At 39.5% G+C, this 13,642-nt stretch overlaps 1 protein-coding gene across 1 annotated transcript in view; it reads right to left on the bottom strand.

The window, feature by feature from the left end:
- dnah2 (dynein, axonemal, heavy chain 2) overlaps positions 1-13,642 on the bottom strand; it is a 609,335-nt gene that overhangs the window by 327,031 nt on the left and 268,662 nt on the right. Inside the window, exons 22-26 of the mRNA XM_072258532.1 lie at positions 12,078-12,234; positions 11,811-11,985; positions 9,734-9,897; positions 8,982-9,143; positions 1,307-1,410 (exon numbers count right to left, since the gene is read on the bottom strand). Of these exons, the coding sequence (XP_072114633.1) occupies positions 1,307-1,410; positions 8,982-9,143; positions 9,734-9,897; positions 11,811-11,985; positions 12,078-12,234 (762 nt within the window). The remainder of the gene's footprint in view (positions 1-1,306; positions 1,411-8,981; positions 9,144-9,733; positions 9,898-11,810; positions 11,986-12,077; positions 12,235-13,642) is intronic.

Raw genomic sequence — 13,642 nt, 5'->3', positions numbered from 1 at the left:
GCCTGGCCTGTTTGGGGAGAGAATGACCACAAACGTTTTGAGTGTATGGTGATATATGCTAGATAGAAGCATATGACACATTTCACTTTTCCATGTGCTTGTGATAAATAAATCTGAACCTGCAATGGCTTTTCATTATGAAATGCTCAGAACTGATAGTGAGAGGTGGAGAGTGTGACAGCACGGTGAAGTGGTGGGATGACCGGTTACAACTGTACTGAACACAATATCACAGAATTGTTACAGCACAAGGGCCATTCAGTCCATCAAGTCTATGCTAGCTCCCTACAGAGAAATCCCAGTTTCTCCCCTTCCCCCCAGCCCAACCAAGAAATCCATTCCTGAGAAGAAAAAATAATCCTGATACAAGAACAGAATAGGAGGAGTGAGTCACCAGGATTCTTGAACCCCAGTTCTCCAATAACCTTCGGTTCCATTACCTCGCAAAAAATTCTCCCTCCACCTTAAGTATTTCCAACAATCTTGAATCCACAACTCTAGGGCACGAATTCTAGAGATTCATCACCCTCTGTACCTCCACCTTAAAGAACTTATCATGTAACTATGTTTCCTCATTCGAGACTCTTCCACTCTTGCATAAGACGATGCTGAGGCCTTATCTGAACCATTGTGTGCAGATTTGCTCACTACCTACAGGAAAGATATCAATAAGATTGAAAGAGTGCAGAGGAAATTTACGAGGATGCTGCTTGGACTCGAGGACTTGAGTTACAGGAAATGGTTAATTAGGTTAGAACTTTATTCCCTAGAGCGTAGGAGAATGAGGGGAGATTTGATAGAGGTATACAAAATCATGAGGGGTATAGATAGGGTAAATACAATCAGGCTTTTTCCACTAAGGTTGGGTAAGACTACAACTAGAAGTCAGAAATTAAGAATGAACTGTAAAACATTTAACGGGAACCTGAGGAGGAACTTCTTCACTCAGAGGGTGACGTGAGCGTGAAATGAGCTGCCAGTGGAAGTAGTGGATGTGGGTTCAATTTCAACATTTAAGGGAAGTTTGGTAAGTACATGGATAGGAGGGGTATGGAGCGCTATGGCAGAGGTGCAGGTCAATGGAACTAGGCAGAATAATATTTCAGTTTCTGAGCTGTAGTGCTCTATGACTCTTCTCCCCAGTTTCCTCTACACTCCATGTCCCAGCTATGAATCTGGCAGAGGTAACAGTCCACAGGCTGAATGCCAACGTCAGAAGATCCATCTGTATTGAGGAAATAGCTGTCCCAGGGAAAAGTGAAGGACTAAGAATAGGGAAGGACTGCAGAAAGGATTGCAAATTCACCTGTAACGCATGGCTGGGTTCTTCAGGTCAGTAATCAGGGGCATTGTTTTCTTAAACTGCTGGACTTTGTTCTTTGATGTAGCTATGACATCCCAGTTTCTATCCTATAGAGTGGAACAAAATCAGGTGATTAATCCAGCTGAAGACATGAGAGATTGTAGATGTGGAAATCTGGAGCAACAAGCAACCTGTTGGAGGAACTCCGAGGTCGAACAGCATCTGTGGGAGGACAGGAATTATTGATGTCACGGGTTGAAACCCTGCACACTGGTTGGCCCCAATGGTTTTTTTTCTTTGCAAGAGTTCTCATGTCCAAAATGGTCATGATAGACAAGGAAGGAAATCATTTGCAGAACAGCGATCCTTTACGCTGTCTCAGTATTGGCAGGGAAAGCCCTCTATCTCTGACACAGAGCTGGGCAGAAGAAAAGATCATGGTAAAGATCTTCCCCATTCATACAAGCCTGCAAGTGCTGATCACACAGCGAACAGCCTACGTTGATGGGAATACTGGGAGGTGGGATGAGACGGGATGTGATGACAAGTTGAGAAAGCCAAGCAAATGGAAGTGGCAGTCGTAAACAAAGCAGCTTTCCATTAGGCTGTATCCCATGTTTCTGCTGCAAAAAACTCTCCAAAACTTTTTCAACAGTGCCTGTCAAGCCCGTTCAAGGAGAACAAGGGTGGCAGGTGCATGGGAACACCATCCTTTCCATTTTCCCCACCAATTCACTAATCATCACTTATTGTCATTTCTGAACTTCAACATGAACACCCCACCATTTCCAACACTAGGGGATCAACGGAACTAGGACTGTATTCTGTCGATGGCATGAACATCAATTTCTCAAACTTCTGGTAATGCCCCCACTTCTCTACTCCCCATCCCCTTTTCCCTCTCTCACCTTATCTCCTTGCCTGCCCATTGTCTCCCCCTTTTTCTTTCTTCCATGTCCTCTCCTATTAGATTCCCCCTTCTCCAGCCCTGTATTTCTTTCACCAATCAAATTCCCAGCTCTTTACTTTACTGCTCCCCTCTCCTGGTTTCACCTATCACCTTGAGCTTCTCCCTCCCCTCCCCCCACCTTCTAACTCTGACACCTCATCTTTTTTACTCCAGACCTGCTGAAAGGTCTCAGCCCAAACATCGACAGTACTCTTTTCCATAGATGCTCTCTGGCCTGCTGAGTTGTGTGTGTTGCTAGGTCAGTATCAATTCCAAAACCATCACTTGGAGAGATACTGTCATTCTTGGGTCTCAACCCTGCACCTCCCCCTTCCCCTTTTCCAGTAGTAAAGAAGCATTGTAACCAGGATTGTTTCAGTTCCAGGAAGAACAAACAGTCATTTAGAGATTCACTGCCATTCCTGAGTCTCAACCATGGGACTCCCCACCTTTTCTAGCACTTTAGAAATAATGTAAGCAGGACTGTATCAGTTCCAGGTGGTTTCTCACTGCCATCTTTCCAAGTTCAAATAGGTACGGGAAATAAACAATGGCCCAGCTGGTGCACGCACATGATTTTTTTTTAAGGAGAGTCAGTTGTGAATCAGCCACTCATGCCTCCCCACTGATCTCCCTCCTGGCACTTACCCCTACGTGAGGGGCAAGTGCTACACCTGCTCCTTTATTTCCTCATCATTACTCAGAGCCCTAAGCAGTCCTTCCAGGTTAGGCGAGTCTGTCAAAGTCATCTAATGTATCCGGTGCAGCCTTCTCTTTCTTTTTCAATATTTTTATTGATCTCTTACATAAAAGAATACAGAGTACAGTAGGATATATAATATATATCAATTACAGTATATTGGAATCACAAATATAGTCTCATTACCCCATATCCATATATATTAAATTTAAACATAATATTGAAAAGAAATCATTTTATTATACAAAAAAAAATCTAAACCCACTGCCAGAATAAAAAACAGCTGGTTGGTTAAAAAAAAAGGAAAAAAATCCTTATCATATAATAAAGCATAGTGTTAGCCAACATCCGTGCTTAATAGCATATCAAAGATTTTGAAAATATTTGAAGAAAGGTCCCCACAATGTTAAAAAATCTTGTCAAGGTTCAGAAATTGAACAGCGAATCTTCTCTAAATTTAAGCATGACATAACATCGTGTAACCAATGAGTATGAGTAGGCGGAGTGGCAGCCTTCCACTTAAGCAACAATGCCCTCCTGGCTCTGAGTGAAATAAAGGCCAAAATATGCAAATCATGTGTCTCCAAAATATTATTTCCTCCAACAATAAGGCAGTCAAAGGATTAGGTTTAAAATTTACTTTAAAAAGCACCAAAAAAGTTTGGAATATTTCCTTCCAATATTTTTCAAGACTCGGACAAGTCCAAAACATATGAATTAGCGAAGCTTCTCCATTGTTACATTTATCACAATAGGGAGATATATCCAAATAAAAATGAGACAGCTTTTCTTTAGTCATGTGGGCCCTATGAACTACTTCAAATTGTAGAAGGAAATGACGGGCACATAATGATAAGGTATTAAGCAATTTAAAAATTTCATTCCAAGTATCCTCAGAAATTGTAATCTGTAAATCTTGTTCCCAGAGATTTTTAATTTTGTCTAAAGGAATATTTCTCATTCCCAACAACATACCATAAATATTAGATATAGATCCATTATGGAAGGGTTTCAAATTAAAAACTGTATCAAGTAAATTCTTACCTGGACTTTTAGGAAATGTATGTATTTGAGAACGCAAAAAGTCTCTAATTTGTAAATATCGAAAAAAGTGGGCTTTGGGTAAGCTATACTTAGCTGACAGTTGATCAAATGAAGAGAGACTATATCCAACAAACAAATCCTGAAAACATTTGATACCCAATCTATTCCACTCTTTAAAAACTACATCAGTCATGGAAAGTTTAAAAAAATAGTTAGAAAAAATGGGACTTGAAAGTGGAAAAACTCAATAAACCAAAATATTTTCTAAATTGTACCCAAATCCTCAAAGTGTGTTTAACTACAAAATTGTTAGTTAAATTACTTAAAGATAAAGGAATTGAGGATCCGAAAAGAGAAATGTCAGAAAATTTATTAACAGAATTAGCTTCTAAAGAAACCCAGACTGGACAGTCCTCTCGATTAATATGATATAACCAAAACGTAAGATTCCGTATATTGACTGCCCAGTAATAAAACCTAAAATTGGGTAAGGCTAAACCTCCATTCTCTTTAGCTTTTTGAAGATGAACTTCATTTAATCGAGAAATTTTATTTTTCCATTGATAAGAAGATATAATAGAATCCAGAGAATCAAAAAAGGATTTAGGAATAAAAACAGGTACAGCTTAAAATAAATATAAAAATTTAGGCAAAATATTCATTTTAATAGAATTAATTCAGCCAATCAACGATAAAGAGAGGGGTGACTAATTTGATAGTGCCTTCTTAACATAATTCAGAAGTGTAAAAAAATTTTCTTTAAAAAGGAATTTATAATTCCTAGTAATTGTTATGCCCAAATAAGTAAATCGATTTCTTACAATTTTAAAAGGAATTTTAACTAATACCAAATTATTCAAAGGAAAAAGTTCACTCTTATGAAAGTTAAGTTTATATCCTGAAAACTGACTAAAGCAGGAGAGTAAAGAAAGTACGGAAGGTAAAGAAGACTCCATATTAGAAATGTAGAGCAAAAGGTCATCAGCATAAAGCGACACTTTGTGAGTAATACCCCTCCTTAAAATCCCAGTGATGTCATTAGATTCCCAGAAAGCAATAGCTAAAGGTTCTAAGACCAAATCAACAAAGACTCAAAGGACAGCCTTGTCTAGTTCCATGTTGAAGTTTAAATGGTTTAGAATTCTGAGAGTTAGTAAGAATCTGAGCAGAGGGAGATAAATAAAGTAATTTAATCCATTGAATAAAATCGGGCCCAAAGTTAAATTCTTCTAAAGTTTTAAATAAATAATTCCATTCAACCCAATCAAAGGTTTTCTCAGCATCTAAGGATACCACACATTCTGATATCTCTTTAGAAGGAGAATAAATAACATTCAATAAACGACAAATATTAAAGTGGGAGTATCGATTTTTGATAAATCCAGTCTGATCATCAGAAATAATAGATGGCAAAATATTTTCAACCCGACAAGCCAAAAGTTTAGATAAAATTTTAGTATCAACATTAAGTAAGGAAATTGGTCTATATGAAGAAAATTCAGTTGGATCCTTATTCTTTTTAAGAATAAGCGAAATAGAGGCTTATAAAAAGATTGTGGCAACCTACCTAATTTAAAAGAGTCCGAAAGGACTGAATATAAGTGAGGTATAAGAAAGGAGGAAAAAGCCTTATAAAACTCTCCAGAAAATCCATCAGGACCCAGAGACTTCCCCGAGTGCAAAGAGTGAACAACCTCGGCAATTTCCTCATAAGAAATGGGTTGATCCAGCAATTTTTGATTATCACCAGAAAGTGTAGGAATGTTTAATCGATCTAAGAAATTATTCATTACAGTATTATCTTTAGGAGGATCAGAACTATAAAGCTTAGAATAGAATTCTCTAAAAGCATTGTTTATTTCTAAATCATTAGATGCTTTATCACCATTAGCTTTACAAATTTCTTTAATTTGGCATTTAACTATAAAGGTCTTTAATTGGTTAGCCAATAGTTTGCCCGTTTTATCTCCATGAACATAAAACTGACTTCTATCTTTTAAAAGTTGAATTTCAATTGACTAAGTTAAAAGCAGATCATATTTAGTTTTAATTTCAACACGTCTTTTATATAAAGCAGGATCTGGAGCCAAAGCATATTTTTGGTCGAATTGTTTCAACTGATTGGCTAATTCAATTCTCTCCTTATTAGCTTTTTTCTTAACACTTGCAGTAAAAGAAATAATTTGTCCTCTAATATAAGCCTTAAAAGCATCCCATAAAATAAGAGTAGAAGTCTCTTCTAGTGTATTTTCTTCAAAAAAAGAGTAATTTGTCTCTCCAAAAATTTTTTAAAATTCTTATCGGATAACAGAGTTTGATTAAAATGCCAGAATCTGTTTATTTGGGAGACATCTGGAAGATTTAAAGATAAAAACACAGGAGCATGATCTGAAACAGCAATTTCTTTATATTCACAGGATCGAACCAATAGAATCAATTAGCTATCAACAAAAAAAAATCCGTCCTGGAATACGTATGATAAACATGAGAAAATAGTGAGTACTCTTTATCTGTTGGATACAGAAAGCGCCAAACATCAACAATATCACATTTCATTAGAAAAGTCTGGATAAAGGAGGCAGATCTACTAAAAGTCAATCACTTAAAAGATGAACGATCTAAAACAGGATCTAAACAACAGCTGAAGTTTCCTCCTAAAACCAGAGAATACAGTCTTAAATCTGGTAAAAGCGAAAAAAGTGTTCAAAAACACGTGGATCATCTATATTCGGGGCATACAAATTAGCAAAAACCATTAATTTTTTACCTAATTTCCCTGACACTATAACAAAACGCCCATTGGTATCAGCCACTACATTATGTTGAACAAAGAAACTGAATTGTCTATAAGAATCGACACTCCTCTGGCCTTAGCCTGAAAAGAGGAATGAAACAATAAGTCCTTCCAACGGCTGAAAAGATGTAAAATATCATATTTACGAACATGTGTTTCTTGTAAAAAAATAATTGAGGCATTCAATTTCTTAATATAATTAAATATATTATTACGTTTCACAGGATGGTTTAATCCTTTCACATTAGAACTAAGTAAATTAATAGTATGATCCATTTTAAATATTGCTTAAAAGAGAGGTTAGAATAAAAACCACTGGAATGTATATTAAATCCAAACAATGAGCTTTAAGATAAAGTAACCAAGCAACAAATGAAGCTAAGAGAACCAAACAGCTGATAGAAAAGAAGAAACCCACCCCCCACCCAAAGAGAGAAAGTCGACCAAAGGACAGTCGACAGTTAAACCTACCAATATTACCCTCCCAAAACAATCTACTGGCTGAGCTCCAAAAAATTTCCAAGGCTAACTGCATTCCAACAAGACATAACAAAAAACAGCAAAATTAAACTTATTAAAAAAACCATATGAAAAAATATAGTATAAAATATTAAAAAGAACTAAGAAAATTCAGAACATATTAACTTGGAAAGTATTAACTCAATGAAAAATTACTGATGTTAGGTCCTTAATTCTCTAAGCAAAGAAATAAAAGAACAAAAAAAATTAGATATGCAGGTATACCAAAAGTAAAAACAAATCATTCATAAAAGAAAGTAATAAAAAAAGGATCCATCAGGCAGACGCAACATAGATTTAGGTAGGGAAATATTGAACAGTTAAATTTCTGATACTGATTTGGAAGTTAAAAAATCCTGCACCTCTTGAGTCGAACAGAACCATTTCTGAGAGCCATTTTTCAAAATGATTCTAAGACGAGCAGGGTAATGAAGAGAGGGTTTAAAACCTTTATTATACAACTCCAACATAACCTTTTTAAAATTGAAGCGTTTATTCAACACCTCGGGTGAAAAATCCTCCACAATTCTGATCTTCTGGTCTTCATAATCAATCATACCTTTCTGACAAGATCCACGAATTAAAACTTCCTTTGTTTGAAAGTCGTGAAGACAAATTATCACTGAATGGGGTTGTTCTCCTGGACGAGGTCTTGGTACTGACGATCTATGAGCTCGGTCTATTTTAGGTAGAGATTTTAAAATATTCGGAAATAAGTTAGCCAAAAGGTTTGCAAAAAATTCCGAAGGCTGATTGCCTTCTATTAACTCTTTAAAAACTAGAATACGTAAATTATTTCTTCTGCTTCTATTTTCTAAGTTGATAATCTTCTGTCTTAATTTTTCATTAACCTTTGACTATTTATCACAGATCTTTTCCAGGTCATCAATCTTCGCATCCAACATCGTCAAAGTGTCTTCATTCTCTTTTATCCGTTTATCGTGTTCACTTAATGTTTTTTGAATAGAATCCAATTTTACATCCATTCGTTTAAATTCAGCGCTGAGTTGCCGGAATTGGTGTAGCCTTCTCGGCATCAGTGAGATCCGATGTAGATTGGAGGACTGCTTCATCGAGCACCACCACCACAAAAAAGCAAGATCTCCTGGTGGCCACCCATTCCCATTCTGACATATTAGTCCTTGGTCTCCTCTACTTCCACGAAGAGGCCAAACTCAGGTTGCAGAAGCAACACCTCATTCTCCATCTGGGTAACATCTAATTGGCATGAATCTTGATTTCTCTAACTGCTGGTGATTTTTACCCCTCCTCTTCTCTCTTTCTCTATTCCCCATTCTGGTTTCTCTCTATCCCCTCCCTTCTCACCTCCCTCTAGATTCCCCCCCTTCTTGTCTTGCTCTCATGGTCCACTTTCCTATCAGATTCCTCCTTCTTAAACCTCTTACTGTCTCTCTTCCACCTATCCCCTCTCAGCTTCTTACATCACCTAGTCTCACACACCTATCACCTACCAGCTTATACTCCTTCAACTCCCCTCACTACTTGTTCTGGCTTCTGCCCCTTTCTGATGAAGTGTCTTGGCCCAAAGCTTCAACTACTTATTCCACTCCATAGATTCTGCCTGACTTGCTGAGTTCCTCCAGCATTTTGTGTGTGTTAATGAGGTGGTGTGTATGTTCTGGATGAGATACATGATATTCAAGTGAAATACCTTGAGTATCTGGCTAAGCTTGTGGAGCTTCCTATAGTAGCCAGTTGCGGTGTTCTCCATAACCTGAGTCATCAATGAGCTGAACTTCTCCCCCTTCCACTCCACCCAAGATTCTTCCCACTCCTTGGTGACCTCCCATGCCTGCTGGAGGTAATCCAAGTCCTGGAGACAAAGCAAAAGCGGAGTGACATATATAATACGGACAGGAACAGTTTCCAGTGCAATATTACATACGTTTCTGGTCAACCTACTATAGGAGGATGTTGAGGCTGTGGAGAGGATGCAGAAGTAATTAACAAAGATGCTGCATGATTTAGATGGCATGTGCTATCATGAAAGGCTGGACAAACCTGGGTTGTTCCCTTTGGAGCGGCGGAGGCTGAGGGAAAATCTGATAGAGGTTTATAAGATTATGAGAGGCATAGATAGAGTAGACAGAGAGTATCTTTTTCCCAGGACAGAAATGTCTAATACCAGAGGGCATGCATTGAAGGTGAGAGGGGATAGGTTCAAAGGGTATGTGAGGGGTATGTTTTTTTACCCAGATCATAACGGATGCCTGGAATGCACTGCCTGGTGTGCTGGTAGAGGGAAATATATTAGAGGCTTTTAAGAGATGTTTAGATAGACACGAGACACAGAGAGTGAGAGAACACGAGAGAGAGCACACGTCGGAGAGTGGCACAATCCAGATTGTAGGGTCAGAATGGATTCCTTCTGGTCATTAGATTCAACAACTGACACTTGCTTACTCTCTCCAGAGCCTGGAGCTCCTTGGACAAGGGCTGATCGATCTTGAAGACATTGAGGCCATTGTGGATTTCAATCTCTTCAGCTTTCAGGGCGTTCAGGTTACTGCGCAGTTCGGCTATGAGGCCCAATGCAGCATCAGGGCTCAGTGCACTGCTGAAGGGACCTAGGAGAGAGGGGAGAACGTCTGATCGGTCTTCAGTCTCAGCTGGCCACTTGCTGGCAGTGTAATGGGAAGGGAGGAGGCAGTGAGGAGCAGCAGAATCCACAAGAGCTTTCAGTCATTGTAGTTTGATTAATAAGCACTAGGAGATAATTCAGAACCCCTGACCACTGTATCCAACTTTCCTTCACTCCCTATAGCAGGATCTGTGAGGCTCATCACCATAAGACGTAGAAGCAGAATTAAGCCATCCATCCCATCAAACCTGGCTCTGTCATTCCATCATGGCTGATTTATTTTCCCTCTCACCCCCATTCTCCTGCCTTCTCCCTGGATGTGGCAGCTTGCTGTGCATCAAGTTAACTGGTCACACTGCCTGGGATACACATACATTCAGTGCCCACTTTATAAGGTATCTAATAAAGTGGCCACTGATTGTATGGTTATGGTCTACTACTGCTGTGGCCCATCATCTTCAAGGTTTGCATTTAAAGATGTTTTTCTGCACACCACTGTTGTAACATATGGTTATATGAGTTACAATTGCCTTCCTGGCAGCTTGAACCAGTCAGGCCATTCCCCTCTGAGCTCTCTCATTAACAAGGCATTTCTGCCCACAGAACTGCTGCTCACTGGATGTTTTTGTTTTGTTTTTCACATCGTTGTCTGTAAACTCTAGAAACTGTTGTGTGTAAAAATCACCAGTTTCTAGGATGCTCAAACCATCAACAATCTATCCCTAGTCAAAGTCACTCAGATTACATTTCTTCCTCATTCCAATGTTTGGTTTGAACTGCAACTGAACCTCCTGACTATATCTGCATGCATTGAGTTGCTGCCACACGATTGGCTGATATTTGCATTTACAAGCAGGTGTACTCAGTAAAGTGGCCACTGAGTGTATACCCTGAGTTCACCATGTCCCATGACTCAACAACTACCTCTTACTCAATGTCAGCAAGACCACAGAGCTAATTATTGACTTCAGGAGGGGAAAATAGAGGTCCTCATTAGAAGATCAGAGGTAGAGGGGATCAGCAACTTTAAATTCTTCAGTGTTATCATTTTGGAAGACCTGTCCTGGGCCCAGCATGTAAGTACAATTAGGAAGAAAGAACGTCAGCACCTCTACTTCCTTAGGAGTTTGCAAAGATTTGGCATAACATCTAAAACTCTGAGAAACATCTATAGATGAGTGGTGGAGAGTATATTGACTCACTGCATCACAGCCTGGTGTGGATACATCAATGCCCTTGAACGAAAATCCTATAAAAAGTAGTGGATACAGCCCAGTCTATTATGGGTAAAGCCCTCCCCACCACTGAGCACATCTACATGGAGTGTTGTCACTTTGGGACCCCGACCACCCATGCCATGCTCTCTTTCCACTGTTGCCATCAGGAGCCTCACGGCTCACAGCTTGAGGTTCAGGAACAGTTCTTACCCCTTGACCATCAGGTTCTTGAACTAAAGCGGATAACTTCACTCAATTTCTCTAGACCCATCACTGAAATGTTCCCACAACCTATAGACTCATTTTCAAGGACTCCTAATTTCATGTTCTCAATGGTTATTGCTTATTTATTTATTTATTATTATATTGGGTTTTTTTATATTTGCATATTTATTGCCTTTTGCACACTGGTTGTACACCTATGTTGGTACAGTGTTTCACTGATTCTAATGCAGTTAGTATTCTATTGAGGATTTATTGAGTATACCCACAAGAAAATGAATCTCAGGGCTGTATATGGCAACATATTTACTTTGAACTTTGAACCTCAAAAGGGTCTTTAGAAATGCATTTGATTTGTTAGGAAGATGGCTGCTGTGCTTTAACAGTTAGAGAGGCAGGTATTGCAGGCTTCTGAGCAGGAGAGCCCCCTCTGGGTCTGCTGTGGTTGAGTGCTGCCTACCCCTCATGGAGAAATCTTCAATTGCTAACTGGGTTTTCCGTTTCATCTCCTCCGCAGAGTGGATAAGGCCTGCCCTGAACTTTTCCTTGTGTTTCTTCAACATGCTCTCGCTGTCAATCAGCGTCTGCTGGAAATTCATCCATTCACCATTCAGGGACTCCAGTCGGTAATGGACCTTTGGGAGAGGAACAAGAGAGGGTGAGAAAATGGAAAAGCGTGGGGGACTTTATCAATGGGCTACTGCTGACAGCACGAGTAAGCACTTACATTTTCATCGATCTGGAACTCGTACTTGTCCAAGATGCTGAACTGCTCATGGATGGGTGGGATGCGTGCCTCCATCTTTGGGAGCTCACTCTGAAGCACCTCCAGTAACTGGATACCAGATGTCAGCTCTTCTAGGTTTTGTGGAACATGGCTGACTCTGAGATTGGGGGTGGGAGTAAGTCAGAGGAGAGAGGATGTGTTAGCATTGAACTTGATCCTTATCACATCGATAATTCCATTCTCATGACTGATAGAGGCTCACAGTTATTCCATAAGACCATAAAACATATGAGCAGAATTGGTCCATTCAGTCTGCCATTCTATCATGGCTGATTTATTTTTCCTCTCAATCCCATTCTCTTGCCTTCCCTGTAATCTTTGATGTCCTCACTAATTAAGAATCTATCAACCTCTATCTTAAATATACCCAGTGATCCTCCTCGGCCATCTGTGGCAATGATTTCCACAGATTCACCACCCTCTGGCTAAAGAAATTCCTTGTCACCTCTGTTCTAAGGGGACAGCCTTCTATTCTAAGGCTGGGCCCTCTAGTCCTAGACTCCCAGACTGGAGGAAACATCCTCTCCATGTCCACTCTATCCGGGCATTTTAATATACAGTGGGCTTCACTGAGATTCCAAACTACCCTCCCCCCACCACACACACACTTCTTTCTTCTAAGCTCCAGCACGTACAGACCCAGAACCATCAAACACTCCTCGTATGTTAAAGCTTTCATTTCCAGGATGATTGTCTGATGATGGCTGGACCCTCTCCAGTGCCAGCCTGCTCTTGGAACCCAAAGTTGGAGTGGCACAGTAGTACAGTGGTTAGTGTAACACTATTACAATGGGTTCAATACCACTGCTGTCTGCAGGTATGTACGTTCTCCTGTGACCAGATCGGATTCCTTGGGTGCCCCAGTTCTCCTCGCACCTTCCAAAGACATACAGCTTAGTAGGTTATTGGTCATAGGGAAGTAATTGGGCAGCATGGGCTTTATTGGGCCAGAAAAGCCTGTTACTGTGCTGTATCTCTAAATAAATAAAATAAATCTCCTCACAATACTCCAAGTGTGGTCATATACTCCAATGTTGCCTGTAGAAACTGCGCATAAATATGAGTGGCCACATCTTTCTGCCTCCCCTTGACACGCTCTTTCAACAATCTCATACAACAAAGACTGGTACAGCATGGTACGGCCCTTCCACCCACAATGTCATGCCAACCTCAAAAGCTACTCTGAGATCAATCCAACCCTTCTTCCCTTCATAAGCCTCATTTTTTTCTTCCATTTATGTGTCTATCCAAAAATCTTGTAGATGTCCCCAATGTATATGCCTCTACCACCACCTCTGCCAGTCCCCCTATACTTCCCTCCACTCACCTCAAAATTATAATAAATAAAAATTATAAATACTTTATTGTTGCCAAACAATTGGTACTAGAACGTACAATCATCACAGCGCTTCACACTCCCTGGATTAAATATTAAAGATATTAAAAACAGTTAAAATTAGTAAATATTAAAAATTTAAATTATAAATTCGGGCCTCTAGTGGGGC

The sequence above is a fragment of the Mobula birostris genome, chromosome 5, assembly GCF_030028105.1.
Source record: "Mobula birostris isolate sMobBir1 chromosome 5, sMobBir1.hap1, whole genome shotgun sequence".
Lineage (NCBI taxonomy): Eukaryota > Metazoa > Chordata > Chondrichthyes > Myliobatiformes > Myliobatidae > Mobula > Mobula birostris.
This window is presented reverse-complemented; position numbering and strand designations above follow the sequence as displayed.